The sequence below is a fragment of the Epinephelus fuscoguttatus genome, linkage group LG4 (assembly GCF_011397635.1).
Source record: "Epinephelus fuscoguttatus linkage group LG4, E.fuscoguttatus.final_Chr_v1".
Taxonomy (NCBI): domain Eukaryota; kingdom Metazoa; phylum Chordata; class Actinopteri; order Perciformes; family Serranidae; genus Epinephelus; species Epinephelus fuscoguttatus.
This window is the reverse complement of record NC_064755.1, coordinates 8,795,554-8,816,739: the sequence shown is the minus strand read 5'-3', so window position 1 is coordinate 8,816,739 and position 21,186 is coordinate 8,795,554. Positions and strand designations below refer to the sequence as shown.

Below are 21,186 nucleotides of genomic sequence, written 5' to 3'. Positions count from 1 at the left end.
ATAATTGGACCCACAAACTGACCTCAACTGAGAATGCTAAAGAAGCTGCCAGGCTTCAGAAGCCATTATAATATGTGTTATGTGTGTGGGTGTGTGTGTGTGTATGTTTATTGACGTCTGTCTCTTTGTCCTCCAGGCTGTTTGATGTGGGAGGTCAGCGGTCGGAGAGGAAGAAGTGGATCCACTGTTTTGAGGATGTCACAGCTATCATTTTCTGTGTGGCGCTCAGCGGTTACGACCAGGTGCTGCACGAGGACGAGACCACGGTAAGGACAGATGTTCACATTTGTATGAACCCTCTTACTCTGTCTCTCTATCCCTGTCTCACTGATGTGTTTTCTCTGTCACTTTGTGGTCTTATGACCCATTTCTAAATACCGGAACTGACATTTAAACTCAACTATATCAAATAGATCAGTAGTGTTATTTTCCACTGTCAGCATGTGGGACAGCATGGGTCATAGTCCCTTATTACAGGCTATATAACAGGTAGTATAAAGATAGAGTATACACTTGTTCTATATGTAGAAACGATGTTTAAGCTGACATTAAACCCACAGCCTGTGTAAGAGCTTGAGACAGGGAGGGATAAATGTCTGTGGTGCACTTTGATGAGCTGCTAAATAAATTAAGGCATGAAAAGTCCTAAAATTTTTATATTTCATATATAAATGTTTCAGAATGTTTTAAGAATAACCAGCACACGCAGACTTATCAGCTTTCTTTTTGCCATTTCGTTAATCTAAATATCTGGTGTTATTTAATAATACTGAAGCATCATACTTTCGTACAACCACAACATAATGTGAATTTCGATGGAATTCCACGGTGTTTCCTCTGGATCTCCATTTGGTATGTCATCGTCCGACATGTAAATAAATCAGTGGTATACCACGGACTTGTTTGTTTAACCAAACACTTACTCCAGCAGTGGTCCATCTCTGGTGAACACACTGCTGGATGGTTTCAATGCAAACGTACAAGGGGAGACTGTGTGTGTGAGTTATTTTTCTCTATGCAAATCATTACTCCCTGCATTGACACTGTAAACCCAGTTGCATTCTTGCCAAAACAAATGACCTGTTTTAAATAATGGAAAGGACAGTCCTTTTTTACATTTACAGGTTGCTTCAAAAGCAAATTATGTTGACTGTAGATTCTGAGATATACAGCAAGTAAAGAAATTAGGCTTGGGCGGGGTCCATTATTTTTCATACCTTCTTACCTTCCTGACTTTTCACTGGGGTATCACCAGCTCTGGTTTGGTGGAAATAAAGCCTTAATTCACTAAGTTAGATGAGAAAATATGTTGTAGCCATTGCTAACTAGCTTTTTACTTGTCCTTTAAGGTTATCCCCACCACTCACAGTCTCTACGTTTCCCAGCTTTACTGAATGTTCCATCAGTAAAGACTGACCTCTGGTGATGCTTGCTGTGCATTACAATACAGGCTTCAATACAGCATATCTGTATTAGTTCAATAGAAAGAGGAACATCTGTATTTTTGACAGTATAGAAAATCATGCTGTATATACACTGCTATACCATAATACTTGGTTATGCCCCAAGCATAGTAGAAATTGTATATGAAGTATTCAAGGTGGCTGTATTCACTTTTCTTACTATCAAGAAAATTTGGAGTTGGGCACTAAAATAAAAATGACACATAAATATATGGATATATGTTGGAAAATCAACAAAAGACCACACCCTGCCATGTGGCTGTAAAGATGATGTATGCAACCTAAAACAAATAAGCTGATTAGAATGCACGGTGCTCACACTGCTATTTATAAAGCCTGAAGTGTATCCTCAGAGAATTCCAGGCTGGGAAATAGTGCTCAGTAGTGGCTCTATTTATGCAGATGTCATCAAGGCTCCCTCTGAGCTGGGAGCACCAGAAGAAAGTCAGATGAAGAGAGGAAATATCCATTATAAAACACACTCACAAACAGCTTCTAGTATGTGTGCTGTATATCTGAGCCCATTTAATTGGTGCATAGTGTTTTAGAAATCTATCCAAATGTAAGAAATGTAAGGTCATGGTGATATTTGAGCGCAGCTGCTGTCGTGTTTGATAACAGAAAATGTCACTACTATATACAACATTAATAGTAAACATAATTTCCATCCCTCAGCATCAAGGAGCATAAGCATATATCTGATCTCACTATTGTTGGTGAGGAATCCATTGTAAAAGGGACAAAATACCATTTTTTCCTCTGACAATGCCTCAGATGTTACCATGATATTGCAGCCACTTTTATCTTTCCATCAACACAGCCCACAGCTAAAATACAAGTTAGAAAAATACAAGGCAATTTGTGGCAAAATGGGTTTACCAAAAAACAAAATTACCCATCACAGCAATTACAAACAAAAGTCAAGGGGACTGCAATAATAGCAGGTCTGTTACATATTTTTTCATCTGTGAGACAGTGTTCTGATTAACATTGTTATTATTGATGAGCAAACAGTACCGTGGGAGTTTTAATATAATTACCAGGCAAATAACAATGTTTTTTGGTGAGCGCCCACATCCTCCGTCAGCTCAGCTACCAGACACAATCACAGTGTGTGATTGAAGAAAGTTGTGTGCAGTAAAAAAAAAAATTCTACAATCAGACAGCAGAGATAACACCCCCTCCTCAGTAATGGGAGTGATAAGGTAATACATATATCCCTTTTGGGCAGTTCATTACAATCACTGATGGGCGCTGAGTCTAATTAGAATGCCATCTTTTATTTCCCATAATACTAATCCTGCCTGGACAGGAATTAAGAGTATCTGCAAGTTGATTTCTCCTTTTGCATCTTAAATTCTGAGTATACCAGGGTCTTACTAAGGACGATAACGCATTCACAATGCATACTGTTTGTTTTCTCATTATTATTGGGCCTATTTAAAGAGCATTATTTTACATAAACCACAGGCTTCATACTGTATGCCACCATGTTTTGCATTCCTAATGGCCATTTCCAGTATGTCAAGTCATGTGTCACAGTCTTCCCGTAGTTGGATGAAAGAGGTTATTCTGAAGTTCATGTGACTGCTTGTATATGCAGTGTAGTCAGAGAAATAGAAGTCATAGATGGTGAGATAAACATTTGTATTTTTTCCTCAAGTTAAACAAAGAATTGTGTTCCTGAATCAAGTCATTGATTTAACAGTACTTTGAACATATGAGGACAGTAACCCTAACTAACAAATAGACTTTTCCTTGGTTGTTCACTCATTTCGGGGTTTCTGAAGTATGATGGAAAGCCAGTAAGGATACTATAGCATAGAGTTATTGATTATTATATCACATTTTTTACTGCTTTCCAGCAGTATATAACAATGTTTTATAATAATATAATGAATTGAATTAGTTTAAGTGGATGGATGTATTAAACAATAAAGTATTGAAGACTTGTTGAAATTAAAATGAAAGCCTTTTTTATACCTTGGAGGGTTTTGTCAGGAAACTGAATTTAGTGCTTTTTAAAACCTGCAGACATCCTGTCATTTTCTGTCATTTGCAGCACCTGTATGGCATCCTTTTGTATTCTGGGTTTAATGAGGTGACAGAACAGGCTGTCTGTTACTTTTGTGTGGTATTTTGTTCTTTTGAGAGGAAGATAAGAAGTAAAAGACCACCTGACTGATCCCGCGCTAAAGGCTTTCACTGTATCTACATGAACATCTAAGTGCTGCCTGGACACAAACCCATGTACATGCAGTACAACACATACTACTTTCGCTTTGTAATTCCCTTCTTTCTATTGAAGTACTGCTTGCATTGTGTTTTTGTGTCTCTCCTTGTCTTGTTTCTGTGAAAACACACAGACAAACCCGCACAGACTATATAATGATAACTGCTCTAAGTGAACACTGTCTGGATAAATTCCCATCCTCCCACCTCTAAACCCTTTCTTTTCAGCACTAGGTGTGTGTACTGTATGTGTGTTTGGGGGTGTCACAAAGGATGTGGGAAGTGGGTGGGTGAGCGGGTCCCTTGCATTTTCTGTTCCTGCTCTAAGCTCCGCCCTGCAGCACCTCTGGCTCCTTCCACTCCTCTTGTCATTCTCGCCATCGACTGTCCTCTCTAACCAATCAGCAGTCAGATCTTCTGCCGATGCTCTCCGCCCACAGACAGGTATGAAACCTCCTGATAGGTTGGTACACTTACCATGAGTTGAAAGCAGTGCCTCTCTGTTAGTAAGCCGAGGAATTGAATTATCCTTGTGTGAGTTGTATGTGTATCTTTGCACGGCTTTTTTTTTTTTTCAGTTCATCTAATACTTTATTGCATCCTATCCATCTATCTGTTTATCTATCTATCTGTCTATCTATCTATCTATCTATCTATCTATCTATCTATCTGCCCATCTAATCATTTCGTTATTCGCTATTTCTCTACATTATTGTACTAACTATTTAAACAACCTCTCTTCTGTCATCCTGTTGTATGTGAGGATGTATTGTAGGGATGCACAGATTGTAGATTATAAAGTAAGATTATAAAATAAATTATCTTTGAACGAGCCAAATTCATCATCATACAAATTTATGAAACAACTTTTGATCAAGCAAAGGCATTGTAACGCATCAATATGTAACTCAATGCAACATTTGTTAGCTGTTAGTTAGTGTTAGATGCTAACAGCTAACATTAACTAGCTCTCCTCCTGCCGATTTAATGGATGATGAAGGTTTGTCGTTCACAATGTAGCATTATCAGGGACAAAAGGGGTGTGTCCCCTGACACATCAAGAGTGAGTTTACTGTGTCCTTTCGTCCCAACGGCGCCCCAGGCAAGATCTCTTTTCATCCCACACACATTTTCTATTGTCCCCGAGACAACAGGACGTTAGTTTCGCACCCTGATTTTTAGCCTGCACACAACTGTTGTGAGGCAACAGAAAAAACATCAACCACTGCCAGTCAGCAATGTGAATATTAGCCAATACCTATTTTGGACGAGAAATCGGTGCATCCCTACTGCATTGCCTAAACCATCAATGATATGCCACATTTCTAGTTTCCCCTGTTCTGATTGGTAGATGGACCCCGTCAGTCACCTTGTTTTCCCTCCCCTGTCCTTAACTAGGCAATAAGGGATCATAATCAGAGAGAAACTGCTTTCAACTCATTCTCAATAAGAATCAGAGTTTATATGTTTTCATCATTAAGCACTTTTATATGCAGTGTGGGTTATTTCTTGACTGAGTTTTTTGTTTTGCATGAGTCCTCAAAAGTAATGCCAACATTTGATTTGCTTTTCAACCTCTACAGATTTCATTAGCAAACAGAGCAGTGGATTCTGGTGAGAATTAGTGAAGGTAGACTGGTTTAAGAAGCACTTTTGCTAACAAAGCATTCTACCAGTGCTAACACCTCAATCTAGAGAACCAAAAACCCTGTGACCGACTAACATGAGAAAGTGTCTAATGATTGAAAACAAAATAAACACTAAAATTGATTTTATCTTTTATTTGTCAATTATAGTTTTTGAAAGCTCTCATGCTTTTTTTAGCTGCATTTCAGATTCTAATCTAACAGTGTTTACATCCATGCCTTTAATCTTGTTTCTAATATAGCTTTTACTCTTTATATACCCTGTGGAGTTTACATTGTAAACACTAGTTTTTATTTTGTTTACATTGAATGTTTCTTATTAAACTCATTGTGTGTATTCAGCCTAAGAATGGTGTTTCATTTTATACACCAGGAAACATTTGCAAAGATAATTTTAATGCGTATTGTTTACATCTACATTGTTTTTGTCTTCTCCTCCTTCACTGGTGCACTGCAACCTTCATAATTTATCACCTCCACGAACTGTTGCTGCCTTCTGCAGATTACATAAACCTCTGCTCACAGTGAGCAGGTTATGTCCTCAAGCACATGCTGCAGAATACCAGATACACTCAAAACGGAGACTTTGTTTTCAAAGCATTGCTCCGCAGTGCCTCTTGTGGTCAGAAACTCCACAGGGTCCCTTTAAGCTATCATTTATTCATGTTTACATACTACTGTTAAAGTAGGCAGTAGCTCACAGCTTTAAAGCTAGTAGTGCATGGCTTTGTTTAACACGGCTGCAACATCCAGCTTACTAATATATTTCTTTTACTTATGTGTTGATACACACATGCACACACACAGAAGTACACACTCAACTTGCAGCAGGAAATGCTGTGTTCATAGACAAGAGGAACTCCTCAGTACTTCTGTTCTGCTTTCTCATTTTTTATTTACTCAGTTCCTCGTTGTGTTTCATTGGCGTGTGTGTGCAGTATGTGTGTCCTTGATTTGACTGCTTGTGTGCATGTGTGCGCATGTGTTTTCTGAACACATTTGCACAAATTCTGTTTGTCTGGTTGGTTTTGTGTATGTGTGTACATTCATATACTATGGTGAAGCAGATGAGTGTGTTTTAAAGCCTGTTTAACTCCTGCTAATGTCTCTTCTACAGAACCGCATGCACGAGTCTCTGAAGCTGTTTGATTCCATCTGTAACAACAAGTGGTTTAAGGACACCTCCATCATCCTCTTTCTGAACAAGAAGGACCTCTTTGAAAGCAAGATTGTCAAGTCACCACTGTCCATCTGCTTCCCTGAGTACACTGGTACATATCCACCTACTTGACAGTGATACTTTATTTCTAGTTTGTACCATATACTTTATAATTGTATGGACACTGGGAGAATTGTGGCTGCTGAGGTAGAGCTTCCGCCACACAGTATTCACAAACATTTAAGAGTGGCTCTGAACATAAAAGGGAAAGTCCAGCAGCATTGGTCACTGTTAAGAAAGATTTTATGCAGTAATATTTTTTTTTTTAATGACGCTAAGGTTATTGTTGGTTTTGACAAGGATGGACAGGGTCAGGAATGAGTAGAAGGACAGCTCAAGTTAGACAGTTTAGAGACATCAGGAGACAAAGGAGAGATGCTGTGTATATCGGTAGAGGGATGCCGAAGATGGAGCTGCCAGGAAAGAGGAAAAGAACAGTTTTGTAGATGTGGCGAGGGGGGGAAATGCAGGTGGTTGGCATGGCGGAGGAAAATGTAGAGGACAGGAAGAGATGGAAACAGATGATCCACTGTAATGACCCCTGACATGAGGAGCCGCAAGAAAAAAAAAACTTTTTAAAAAATACAAGTATTTCTTCAAATTGAAGTGTTTTGATCTGATCTCAGTGATCTGTGGATAGATCTACTCACTAGGTAAAGTAATACATGCTCTCTGAGTCTAGACCTTACCTTCTCCAACAGCTTATTTCTTAGTTTTGCTTTCTCTTTAACATTATAGTTACCTACTGTTGATATTTACTTGCTAAGTACTGCCAGTACCAGCTGCTTCAACTAAGAAGAGCACAGACAGCCACATTAATGACCAGTTTAAGCTAACCAACACGTAGGACCAGAGAACCAGTTTACACCTGGCTTTAACATGTGTTTCAGGGATCCGAACACAAGTGAACATCTAAGACACATCGCCGTTCACATCTTTGTCTATCATGCGTCTTCAGCTAACCACTTGTGTGCAGATTTCATTAGTGCCTATGTCACTGTTGGCTAAAAGGTCATAGGGTCCTGTGCATAGTTGCTACGTCCACACTCTCACTAGCTTCTCACTAGTATCCTCACTAGTCACATTAGCGGTTGTGTCGGTACAGCTGGGGATATAGCTGTCAGCAGAAGTAAACACGTCTGCTGTCATTGGGCAAAAGCATGAGCAGTCATGCAACACTTTCCAACTCATTGTAAAATGGGAAAGTTATAAAGAGTTAGAGTGCTGTCACTTAAACACTTGTATTTAGCGCTGTCCACTTGTCATCATGAATATTAATACAAGGTATAAACAGAGCCAGAGCAAACAAAGAAGAATCTGTGCACTAGTTTTGTTGACTTCCGTGACCTCTCAACATCAACAAACACAAACCAGCATATTGGTGTGTAGAATTTTCATTCAGTCCTCTTCCCTTGTCGATGCGACCGTTAGATTTACTATGAGATAGCCAGAGCCACTTAGCCACCTGAGGCCTGTACTACGTATCAGGATTTGAAGTAAGCAAGGTAACTGCAGGGTTAACTCTGGGTTTTCAGTACTACGAAGCTGGTTCTCTTTTTACCGGGATATATCACTGTGGTAACTTATGCTGAACAGCTAACCTGCTCCGGAGCACTTAAACTTCAGAGTGTCGGATCACAGGCTGTCAACACCCTGACCTCTGACCAATCAGATCACTGAAGAAAAAAGTATCCATGGACAAAAGTGCAGAGTCTAAGGTATACAAGAGGAGCCTATATGCTGTTATAGGTCAGTAGATTCATTTAATATTTCCAGGGCTCTATTTGCACTGGTTCTAAAACAGAGCTTCTAACAAATGGAGAGATTGTTTACTCACTAAACACATGATTTTAGCACTATTTGAAATTAAAGTTTACTTTAGTCCGCAGTGATAGTGCTGCTACTTTTACACTCTGATTCCATCACAGCAGCTCAAAATAACATGAGTCACCTGTATGATGAGGACTAGGATAAAACAAATAACATTTTATTAGTAAAATAATCCACACATTTTTAATTGGCTCCCGTTACTATAAATGCTACATTTCGGTCAGACAGACCTCATCAGTCATGAACTACTTTTCCACCCTTTACGTCGTAGCAGAAAAAGTCTGATGTTACTTTAAAGTGTATTATGTGACATATTCAGAGTAGTTTCATCATCATCTGACTGAACAGCAAAAAATACTCTGTACTAATGTCACATAGGCCCATAGCTCAGTAATACCTGCACGTAATTTAGATCTCGGATGACGGTGAATTATTGGATAGAGTTTTCAATGTTTCTAAATTTTCAGTTTTAAGATTACAGATTGGCGTTTATATCCCACACCACTGACATGTTACTGTCTGGTCTCGTCGTTTGCTACTGTTTCATCACATATTATATGAAGCAGCCTGCTTCATTCATGGTTGTGATGATGTAGCCCGCAATTAAGAAGCCCACCCCTTTTACATGAACGCGCTAGTGGCTGGATAGCAAAACCCAGAGTTGACTGAACTAGTTGATAACCAGCTTCGTAGTACTGGTTATCCAGACAGCCAACGTTAGGGTTAGTCAAACCAGATAACGAAAAGATATCCTGGGTAAGTTGAACTGGCTTCGTAGTACAGGCCTCTGACAGCCGACGTTAGGGTTAGTCAAACCAGATAGCAAGAAGATATCCTGGGTAAGCTGAACTGGCTTCGTAGTACAGGACTCTGGAGTTATGACAGTCTGGGAAACTTTAGCAGGTGTGCACATTGTGTAACTACTCTGTCACAACTAACAGGACTGTCGAGAATGAAGACGGCTATCACCAATGTTAAATTACAACTGCAACCGGCTGGCTTTATCAATCACTGTACACATATAAAGGTTATATCATATTTGGTCAACCCCAGCCTTTATCTTTGCTGCAGCAGTTATCTGCATTTTTAAGTAAAAAAGTTCTTCCCAGCTTTGTTAAATAAATCCTCGGGGAAACATAAATGAGATGAATTTGGCAGCATATTCATAGAGTGCAAAAGAGTTCAGTTGTCTGTAAAAAGTACAATTGCTCTGATGAAAGTTGCATACAAAAGGTTGCGAGAGGAGGGATGGATGGGGATGAGCATAAATAGACAGAATAGGAAATAAAAGACTAAAAGCAAAACAAAAGAGCCAATGGGCTCAGACAGTGGAACAAAACAAGATGAGAGTCAAAGAAGTAAATGAGTGAAACAGTGAATGAAATCAGGCGTGTTGCCGGGAGTCCAAAGGAGAGGAGCTTGAGTGTGCTGGATACAAGAGAAGATGAGCAGCAAGACAACACGGGCAAACAATAGAACGTGAGAAAGCAGAGAGAGCAAGAGTGTGTGAAAATGAGGAAAAAAAATAGACAAAGCGAGACTGTGGGAAAGCAAGATGGAGAGAGACCAGAACAGCTAGACTGTGAGAAAGAGAGAATTAGGATTCCAAACCTGTCTCCTCTCCTCTTCTTCTCTTCTCTTCATCCTTTTTACATGGCAAGACCTTGTTCCTGTTCTGATGAAGTTGCCGCTGAAGCAGACAGACAAACCACAGTGCTGCTAATGGCCGAGAGCCAAGTAGATGTTAGTGACACTATGAGCAAAAATTACTCCAATCACTGAGATCGGACTCATTCCAAAAGTGTTATAACACAATAAAGCTCTTAATTGAATCCACTGCATGTCAAATGCCTGCATTACAAGCAGAACTAACTCTCACAGTTAATAATGGACTTGAACCAAAAGGGCATACAGTAGATTTACCACTGCTGTACAGTGAATCAGTATACAGTATGAATAATGGTCCAATCCTTTTGGCTCTAGGATCTCATATTTGTCACAGTCTTGACTGTTGCTGTATACAATGATACATTGGCAGTATTTAGAAACTGGCAGACTCTGCCAACAGCACCAAGACCTGACATTTTCCATCACATTTCATTTGTCAGTCTAAAATCACCTTTCCAATTGGTGTCTAAAAGTTGTCCATGTATCATATTTATTAAAGCTTGGCCAGCAGTAAGCACAGCCCACCGAACACCTCAGCAGAATGTGTGCTGAGCTGGAAAGTCAAAGGTTATGTTTTCATAAAGTATCAGAAAATTGTGCTGATACGGGAAATGCAGGACTGATATAAAGGTCCAGATGACAACAGCTTTTAAGCTTTCACCTGACTCCCACTGCATGTCATCTCTCTCTCTCTCTCTCTCTCTCTGCTTCTCTCCTCAGGTCCAGACACTTACTTAGAGGGAATAGACTACATCAAGGGTCAATACGAGACTAAGAACAAGTCACCCAGCAAAGAGGTTTATTCCCATGTGACCTGCGCTACAGACACCAACAACATCCAGTTTGTCTTTGACGCTGTCACTGATGTCATCATAGCAAATAATCTGCGGGGGTGTGGCCTATACTGATGATGCTGTTAAATGTTAGCCAACGGATGGAGGATGTTTGACTTGTGTTTAACTATACGGTACTAGTTAGGATATGTGGCCTTTATCACTGATGTCATCATATGATAGCCTGTCAAATAAGAGGTATGGGCTGTGTTTGTGATGTCACCATACTGCTTTACCGTAAAGCTAGCCATTGGTCCAACTTGACTCTTAATTAATGAATTCATTGGTTGTGTGGTTTATTGGTGCGCTGAGACTACTTTTACTGTATTATTTTACTTCCTGCTTAAGAAGAACCAAATCCCAGTAACTTTGTGCCTTTAATTGTACCAAAACTCTACATCTTTTGTCGGTGTGCTGCAGAAATCATGCGCAATACCTGCAGTGGACCCTTCTGGGATACAAGGCTCCTGAGATTTGTTTGTACATACAGTAGTGCCGTACTCAAAGAACTAGACTGATTGATAAGTAACTGCGGGGGGGTTCAACAGTACTCCAAAAAACTGGTATAATGGGACTCATTTGTTTACCCCAAAGTGTTTTTAATCACTGTAGTTTGAATTTGAGATGTCACTCTTCTTTGCTTTAGACTTATGCCTTAGTTACATGAGGGGCAGTACGTTCTTTAACTACAGGGTCATGTTCAATTCACTCTAAGTTTACGTCAGAAAGATGTTCTCCAGATTTTATGTGCATGAGATATTAAAACTGTTGACAAGATTATGACCAAATGTTAAGTCATTAGAAAAAAAACAACTTCTTTTTGTATATATTTTTCCAAAAAAGCTTTTCTGCACGCCTCCCTTGTTATTCTGCATGTTGAGTAATATGTTTTGTTTTCTGATGACAGTCTCTGATGTATGCAATGTGCTGGGTAGTGTCTCGCTAGTGCTTTGTTGCACTAAACTGTGCTCTTTTAAAGGTAGACTGTGCAGGAATTGTCGGCTAATATTGTAAATGGTATTGCTAGGGAAAGTGAAAGTGAGAGCCAAGTCCAGAGTCCCTCTTGTTTGCTATATTTACGTTTTTGGCATCCACAATTTTCATAGCTTCCTCTCAGATGTATGCTGCTTACAGTCTTGCACCTGGTGGCCTCCTTTTTATTAAGTCCTGACCTCACTGCGCACTGTGCCCAGGAATGTCCAGACCAAATGAGAAGAAAATTCAGGCAGAGGGCAGAGTCTCTGCAGATAAATACTCCACCACACAGTTCTAGTGGGTCAAAGTGATGATTGAAGATTACTTCTGTTTATACTTTGTTTTTTTTTAGGAAAATCATGTATAGTATAGTTTTAATTATGGAGCTGCAAAATAATCAATATTTAATCAGTGGGACATTATGATTAAGTCATCATATGCATAAATACAGAGAAAAGGATGAAGCAGTCATTGTGAAATTGTTCAACAAAGTCAAACCTAACTTATTATTGTCAAGTTTATAATAATTTCACAGTGATATTTTCCTTTTTGCTTCATAGCAGTGGCTGAGCCTCCACCATATGATGTGAGAGAGGGCAGGGGAATAGTAGCAGTCACACAATCATTAAAAACATGTTATGCTATTAAAAAAGAGAGATTTAAAAAGGTGATGAAATAACATTTCAGTATAAAAAGTTTGAAATATTTATTGAATAAGTTTACATTGAATTTTTCGTATTTTATCCTAGTCATATGTTTCTCATCTAGTCATAATAATGTGTCACGTTATAATGTCTTATTCACTGGTTTAATACTGCTCATTTTGTAGTTCCATTCTGAACAGTGTGACGCCTTGCTTAACATAAGGATTTAAGAAGTAGGACCAATTAATAACGCAGTGCTCGTTCATCTTGTCCTGCCCTCCGCTGGCCTCAAAGAAACACACGGTCTCACAACAGCCTGAGGTCAGCTTCCCTTCAGCAAAGCCTTGCTCACTGAAAACCTGTGTGAGGTTGAAGATTATCAGAGTGGACTGCTCCCAGTATTAAATGTAATTAGACCAAAGGTGATTCCACTCATTAAATACATGTCACATGTTCTTCAGTCATTCTTAAGTCACATTTCTCTTTATTTTACTGTATTTTCAATTGATGGCACTTAGGTTGCCATTAGTTCAGATTTTAAAGGCCTAGTAGGATTTGAACATCTCTGACATTAACGACTCCCACTGGTGCTATCATAAGGACGCTGTGGTAACAGCCCCAATGAATGATTGCAGCAGTTTTGATGATGATGGTCTCATTTTTCTTCAAAAAGATTCAGATAATTTGAAAGATGCTATCATCACAGCATCACATACACATTGGGCTTTAAAGGGGAATGCCACCTAAATTCAGAATTCCATTATGTTATTACCATGTCCTTGGAAAATTCAACCAGTATTTGTGTCAATGAGCACTTCTCTTTTAGAGCCAAAAACCAAAGAAGTAAGTCTCAAACTTAGGATGTAATCAGGTATAAAGTCTGGAGCTGCTCCATAGACAATGAATGGGATTTTGTGGACCCATGTTTGTATTCTTTTTATACCCATATGAGCTTTATTCTATTGTAGTGTTTTCAGGTCTAAAACAGAAAATGTACCCATATACTTAAAACATTCTGGAACATCTTTCACCTTCCCCTGTCAATAGAGCAGCCACACACTTTATACCCTATGACATTACACATTTGAGTTTGAGCACTCTAGCCTCTTTGTTTGGGAGAGTTGTTCATGTTTACTTATGTCTGGACTGTCTAAGACCAAAGGAATATCATGTGTGAATTTTAAAATGAATATTGTTCCCCTTTGAGAAGAAAGTAAAAAAGAAAGAAAGAAAAAAGTGATTTATTTTCTATTTGGTGGTGTCATTTGACACAGCACAGACAGTTCAGTAATGTTGTTAAAAACCACGGAGCATTAGTCATGGTTTGAGCAATGGTTGTTATCATTTTGTTGAAAACTACCCAGCAGGGGTTCATACAACAGCAGTGAGATTGTGTGTTTCTATGTTGCAGAGGAACAGTGTTATTAGTGTTTTGGCCTTGGGTGCATTTCATTTGGGAATACATTTGTTTTGGTCCCTGTAGAAGGATATAATTGAAAATGCACCTCTGATCTAAGATAAAAGAGACCAGCAATATAGTTTATTTATTTCCCCTTTATCTTAAATGTAAATTCATATTTAAATTTATAGGAAAGAAGTTGCTATTTTTTTCCAGCCATCATTCTTCATCCCTGTTGATGTCACCTCTGGTCATATTTTAGGATTGATTTTCCCGGCTCTCATGTTGCAGCATTCATGGGTCTACTATGAAATCACTTTAAATGAAGAGCTTCAAGAGTTATCGTTCTGACTCACCCAGACTATTCCCAGATAATGCTTCAGAGGAGGCATTGATTTTATAGGGCCCTGGGGCCCAATCCAAAGTGGGGCTGCACAGTGTAATATCCCTACTGTCCACCTCTCTGCCTTAATAAGCCAGAGGTGAGCTCAGAAATACTGTGTGCTGGTGAGTACATATAGTCCTCTGGGACTACAATGTCAACCTTGTGACTATTGTTTTCGCCCCGATGTTACGCTTTCCACTGAGTGAGTTCCATTTCTGCTGGATGGTAGTCGTCCCAGAGCTGCTGTTGGATTAAGGTTTGATGTGGTGCATGGCTTAGTTGAAATGACAAAGTGGAAAGTGTGCAATTTGTGGGAACGGTTCAAATTTGAGCTGCTGACATTAAAGCCAGAGTGTTGCATATAATACCAGGAAACACCATCAGCTCCTCCCTTCTATCTTTGTAAGCAACAGTTTACAGCAGCATATAGAAACAGAGCTTTGTTTGTCTGTGGGACTGAGCTGAGTGTGTGTGCAGCTTTATTGCTAAGAGTGCTCTCTGGCAAACAGAGGTAGAGAGCTTCTTTATTTATTTATGAGCTGGGCATTTGCTTCGTTCCACTCTTCCCTTCCACACTCAAACAGCGAGGGCACGTCTCCACCCACTGCTCAGAGCTGCAATTTTTTTTAGACAGGTAAATGACATCATCGGCTCTTCCTACCACATCTGTGCCAACTTTTCCTAATTAGAGAGCTACCTGAGGCTGTTGATCAGCCTCTGTGTGTGTGTGTGTGTGTGTGTGTGTGTGAGTGTGTATCTTGTGTGCATTTGTGCCTGTTTACCTTTTGTATATAGTTACCTACATGTGTGTCTGTTGATAGTACAGGAAAGGTCAGTGTGTGTGTGTGTGTGTGTGTGTGTGTGTGTGTGTGTGTGTGTCTGTGTCTGTGTCTGTGTGTGTGTGTGTGTGTGTGTGTGTGTGTGTGTGTGTGTTTGAGAGACAACATCAGCCCATGGGGGGTTGTGGGGGAGTCAGTATCTGTGGATTAATTACCCAGAAGGCACCTGTCTACCCTTTCCACACACACAGGCCCTCAACAGACACACACACACAAACACACAGAAGACACAAACACACCCATGGGATGTCAAAATGTCACCTCACTTGCCCATGCCAAATAAAACCACCATTTTCAACCAGAGAGCCTCAGATGTTTTTTGGTTCTGTTGCCAAACACGAAGTGTGCTGTTATGCATATTGGTCTTTAGGTTAATTTTGCTGCTCTTTGGTTAACTGGACTGCACAGGTCTGGTAGGAATTAGCTAGCAGCAGCACTTATTCGACAGTACCGCTAGTAACACCACCCCAACCCAACAGCGTTGCATTGAAAACATTGTGCCCACCCTCCTGTACCCCTCAGGTTACTCTAAAATTTTGAGCCGCAAAGTATTGTTAACTGTGTTATAGGGCTGGGCGATAAATCGATTTTATTGATTAATTTGAGTTTGTAGTTGAGGCCGATTTGTTTTAATGAAAATCGAGTTTCTCTTTAAAATCTGCCACCGCCGCTCCCCGCTGGGCTCCTGTACTTCAGAGTGGGCTCACCCCTCCCCCCCCGCGCGCTTAATACACAAACAACATGGCAGCGAGCGGGGAAGAACTCGTTCTCAAGAAAGGGAACGAGTTCTTCAGCGCTTTTGTGTGCTCACCTGTGTCTGTGTGCTCACGTGTTTGTGTGTGTGTGTGTGGGTGCGCATCAGGGCCGAACTCCGCCATGCGCAACACAGAGAGCAGAGGAGGATTTTAGACGTGCACTGTGTAGGGACAGAAATGACATGCCGTTGTGTAAATAAGATAAATAAGTGTTACCAACGCCAAGCTGGCAGACCCCTGAACCGTACTAAAGGGACCTCTGAAGACCATTAGCTCTTTTAGCTAATAACTCAAAAACAGCATGCAGAACTGCGTAGGCTTCTTCACTGTGGCTGCTCGATGTAAACAACAGAGCACATGCCTCACTTTCTTCCCGGGGCGCATCTGTCTGACATCACACACCACACCCGGCGCACTAACATCTCATACTTCCAACATCAACTACACACATAGACAGCTCCACACACACACACACACACACACACACACACACACACACACACACACACAAGCCACGCACATCAGGCTCAGCCTGTAACATAAGGCTATTTAGTTTGTTTAATAAAAGGACAAGGTATAGACCTGTTCTATAGTAAAGGTAACCTTAAATGACTTCTGTTGTGATCCAGTATAATGGTAGGGGAAACACTGCCGTATGATAAGAAAGGGGTCCGGTGGAAAGCGATCACAGATGCAGTCGCCATGTATATTGCAAGAGATATGGTGCCCATATATAGGCTACTGTGGAAAAGCTGGGGTTTATTCACATGCTGAAAGTTTTGGACCCCAGGTATGTGCTACCAGGCCACAAATATTGTTTTTGTAAGTAGGAGGGGAAAAAATCGATTTAAATCGTGAATCGGATTTGTAGTGAAAAAATCAGAGATTTTTAGCCCTACTATGTTATTACTATTAGCTCTGTTAGTTCTATAAGCAATGTCAGCATGGCTAGTGGTGCTAACATGGATAATCATGTCAAAGGGGTTTTGCGACACAAAACAAGGCTGCATATTCACTGGGGCGACCTTAGGGAGACCGAAGGGTAGACTATGTTTCTGTTGCCACAGCCACCTGCTAGGTAGCCCTAGTGAGTAAGCTTGCGCTGCTAATTACAAATAAGTGGCACCGCTAGCTAGATCCCACCCTGCCTGGGTGGTGCGCAGTGCAGAGCAACGAAGGCTAGCTACCAAAACAGACCAGAGCATGCAGCGGGCACTATGTTTCCACATGTTAACATGACTAACTGACTCTGACTAACTTTGTCAGACATTTACATCACAAAACAAGAAAATACCGCCACTTGTTATTGGATAGTGCTTTGAAAGCTCTGGTTAATCTCACGTAGTCAGGAGAGTAAAGGGAAAGGTCTCTTGATGTATTTCCCTTAAGTTTGCTTTTTTTTCACTATTAAAAATTAACCGTTTAGTTACCGGTAAATGGTTGTTGGGCTGTCAAAAGCCAAATCAACCAAAACTGACATTCCTAACCCTAAAATGGTGTCAAAATATGTCCACATCACAGATTTTTTTAATTAACTTTTTTACTTCACTTCCAACGTCTGTCTGTGGTTAAACTGTGCATAGAAAAACAGTTTTGTAATTTCCATAAAGCCAGACAACACTGACAAACAAATAAACATTGACATGCTGAGCATCTGTGCTAAATGCTTAGATTTGGGGGTTATTTTAAATGCACAAGACAGCAAAGATGAAACAAACTATTCTCATCATTTAACATTTGCACTGAAATAGAACTGTGCCCTCATTCAGTAACATTACAGGATCTTTCCATCTGCCTGAATGCCCTGTCACTGTAAATGTGTGTTTAATCCAGCATTTGTTGAATGAATAGTTTTTGTTGACCAACATCCTCACTTAATGCAAGGCGGGAGGCTGTGGAGACACCCCTTGCCTAATTTGTAATTTTTATTTATTTTTTTTTTTTTGATACATTTATGTCCCTGTTTTTATGCCTGAAAGCCTAGAGAGCAGCCGGCAGTAGACATGAGCTGCAGAACAACGGGCTGTTGAAATTTTCATCCACACTAAGTTAGCAAGCTCCAATTCACATTCAGCTGAAAGGACATGCCTACATTTGTATTTGCCCTCAGGGTGGCAGTGGCAATATACTGTTCGAGTTTTGTCTTCCAACGTCTTTCATGCCTGTGTTTTCCTCGGGCAGCACACAGAACAGGATGTATCCATGTTTCTGTTGCACAGAGACTTCAGTGGCATACCAGATGCACTTAAAGGCCCATAATTGTGTTTTTACATACAGTATTGAAATCACCTAAATATAACTTTGACATGCAAATATTTGCGCATCTTTACCCAGCCCCTGTGAGAGGGTCCACTGATTCTCATAATTCCATTGGAATTCACTGATTTTGCTGCAGAATTTTGCCATTTTAAATGCTGGCTTATTTTACCAGTATACTGGCAACACATTCTCACTCATGACCTGCAAATATGGCGGCTTAATCAGGGCCTCTGCACTTCAACTATTACACCCTAAATAACCCTAAAGTCTTGTGTTTGTTTGACAGCCCAACACCCTTCCCTCCCACCCTATACAGATGTTCTCACTCTTCATACTACATCACTGCTGCAGATGGGTTTACGTTTGAGTTAGTCTCATACTAACATTAAAGGGTGCCTTGTGGGTTACTAGTTGACAGCAGGGGCTACTGAACAAGCTGCCACATCCTGGGAATGAGAAAGGCCTGATAGAGGACATAGACTGCAGTAAATGGACCAAAACATGCCTACTGTGCTATTAGAAGTACACACAGCTACCATTTCTTTAACATGAGTTTTGGTATAAAAGTGTGAAATCAAAATGGAGGAAAATAGAAGTGTTATTTAGGAATCTTATCTCTGCTTCATCCTTGATAAACTGAACTCTCATTTCGCTGATGAGGGACAGACACATGATATGAGAATGCTGTAGTCCTGCAAGAGCCAAAAAAAAGATTTCCTTTCATTGTATTTGTGCCTGAAACCTAAACCTCTCTCTCTAATAGCTGGTTTATAAGGGGAAGACAGAATTGATGCTTTCTCTGAGAGGAGCTAGCTATGAGCAGATCACGCTCTGTGTGTGTGTGTGTGTGTGTGTGTGTGTGTGTGTGTGTGTGTGTGTGTGTGTGTGTGTGTGTGTGTGTGTGTGTGTGAAATGGCATGTATATGTGTGTTTGTGCTTTTCACAGCAAGTCGGTACGCCTGATGAATTATCAACAACCAATGAGAAATTACATCAGCGGGCCAAGCTGAGAGGATAGTGGGTAGTGTAGTTTGTCCCAGCAATAAATAATAGATTCATAGGCTGTAGTGAACGAGAGATTTGTAGGTTATGTAGAGGAGGTTTATGGATACAGTCTCTTTTTTTAGGTGACTGGCTTTGGTGTAATTAATAATACAGTCAACATTTCATTCAGGTAGCAAAGGTCCTAGTTCATCTGGGCAGCAGATGGAGATATTAGCACCTTGTACCACTTAAAGCCTTAGCAACAATCTCTGATATCCCACAATGGCAGCCAAATGTTTCTGACTGAACTTTGATCCCAAAGTTTAGTGCCAAATGTTTCTCATGTAAGAGTTAAATGAACTCCTGTAGTGTCTTTCTGCCGACTTATTTATGCTTCTAATTTAAGTAGAGTAGGGTTTTGCCTGTAAATGCTTTTAGGTCATTATAATATGTCCAATTCATAGAGTGTATGTAAAGATGGATGACATGACAGATCCCCAAAAGTGAAGCCGCGACATCTCAATCGCCCCCTGGTGGCTGGCTGTAGTATCGGTCATAATAAAGATTGCCCTCATTATGTTAGTGGAGAGGACACAGGCCAAACTAAAAACTCAGAGCACACGTCAAATACATTTTTCTGTCATTTAAGGTAGTTTTTATCATGCTGCTTTATGTTCAAGTGTTTGTTTTTCGTATAAGTTTGGTTTTAATTAGTTATTTGATGCTATAAAACAGGAATTTTACAACATGATTGACAACTGTGTGAGCCAGTTGGTGGGCTTGCATTCAGTGGCACTGCTTGCAATCGGTTTGATGGGTGTATGCGTGGAAAACTTGTAATTTTAGCTTCACCTCTGTACAGTGGGGATAAGTGGAGATGCATCGTACATCTTTATATACAGTCTGTGGTCCAGTTCTAATTCCATACAATGAGCACATAAGCCTCTGCAGAGCCAGGAAGATCCTGCTCTATGACTGGACTGGAAGAGGATTCAGGCAGTTGCATGGGACATATCATAATGAACTTGTGTAGAATTAAGGAGGCAGACTGTGAGCTGGTAAAAGTCCTCGCGCTCATCATGCTATTACTCATCATACCCTTACTGCTGCAGCTTTATTAGCCTTCATTTCTCTGACCCCTCTGTCAACCAACCAACACCTGTCTGTACTTTCCAAATCACCTACAGCAAAATGTGTGTGTGTGTGTGTGTGTGTGTGTGTGTGTGTGTGTGTGTGTGTGTGTGTGTGTGTGTGGTGTATTTTACTGAGCACTGTAGGTAAAATATATCTGCTGTATCTCCCTCACTGCTGTGATAATTTATTGAAAGTTGTATTTATACAGAAGAGAAATGACAATAAAGCATCACATGAGTAACTTGATATGTGTGTATTTTTTCCTGACCTAATTATTTTGTGTCTGCCCTGTCTATTTGCATTTCCAGGATATTTAAGTGGAAATACTGAGGATGTTTGTTGATGTTTTCTCCTTCCCTCCCTTCTTTGTTTTACTAACTATGATTATTTGTTGGAAATGTTGAAAAGAATTTCCTGAACAGGCCCACTTTAGAGACTAACACTGCTACTGTTTCTTGTTGTTCATGTGTGGGTGAGACAATGAAACCACTCCGGTTGGTGTCTGTGTCTGACTGATTAATATGCATGCAGAATGTTGCACTTAGTGTGATTTAAGATGCACAAGCAGCAGTTGTGCAGAATGTGTTATCCCCCCTGAAGTCTGTATCTTCCCCTTTCTCCTCTCTCTTTTGTGTTAGTGAGTTAAAGCTGTAGTTGGTAACTTTTATTAAAACAAGTTTTTGACATATTTGATTAAACTGTCCCTATATGCTGACAGTAGTTCATGAGACAGACAATCTGTCAAAAAAATCATGGTTCTTCTGCCTCCTTGTTGTGCTTCTATGGCATTTGCAAGAATCCACCGCAGCTGAACAAAACAACCAATCAGAGCCTTAATGCTCATGTCAATCATGTCAGCAATTGCTCATGAACTGTGGTCAAACTGTCAAACTAGACAGTGTTGATCAAATATGAATCAAG

The 21,186-nt window shown here is 40.1% G+C and overlaps 1 protein-coding gene and 1 pseudogene across 2 annotated transcripts in view; both read left to right on the top strand.

Annotated features, from left to right (window-relative positions):
• Window positions 1-21,186, top strand: part of LOC125887275 (uncharacterized) — a 753,166-nt pseudogene that overhangs the window by 539,302 nt on the left and 192,678 nt on the right.
• Window positions 1-21,186, top strand: part of gnao1a (guanine nucleotide binding protein (G protein), alpha activating activity polypeptide O, a) — a 140,336-nt gene that overhangs the window by 114,984 nt on the left and 4,166 nt on the right. Inside the window, exons 6-8 of one of the 2 annotated variants that reach the window (XM_049575086.1) lie at window positions 137-266; window positions 6,459-6,612; window positions 10,779-20,511. In XM_049575086.1, coding sequence (XP_049431043.1) covers window positions 137-266; window positions 6,459-6,612; window positions 10,779-10,966 — 472 coding nt within the window. In that variant the 3' untranslated portion in view covers window positions 10,967-20,511. Of the gene's footprint in view, window positions 1-136; window positions 267-6,458; window positions 6,613-10,778; window positions 20,512-21,186 lie in introns of those variants that run through there. The other variant, XM_049575087.1, reaches the window with a different exon arrangement.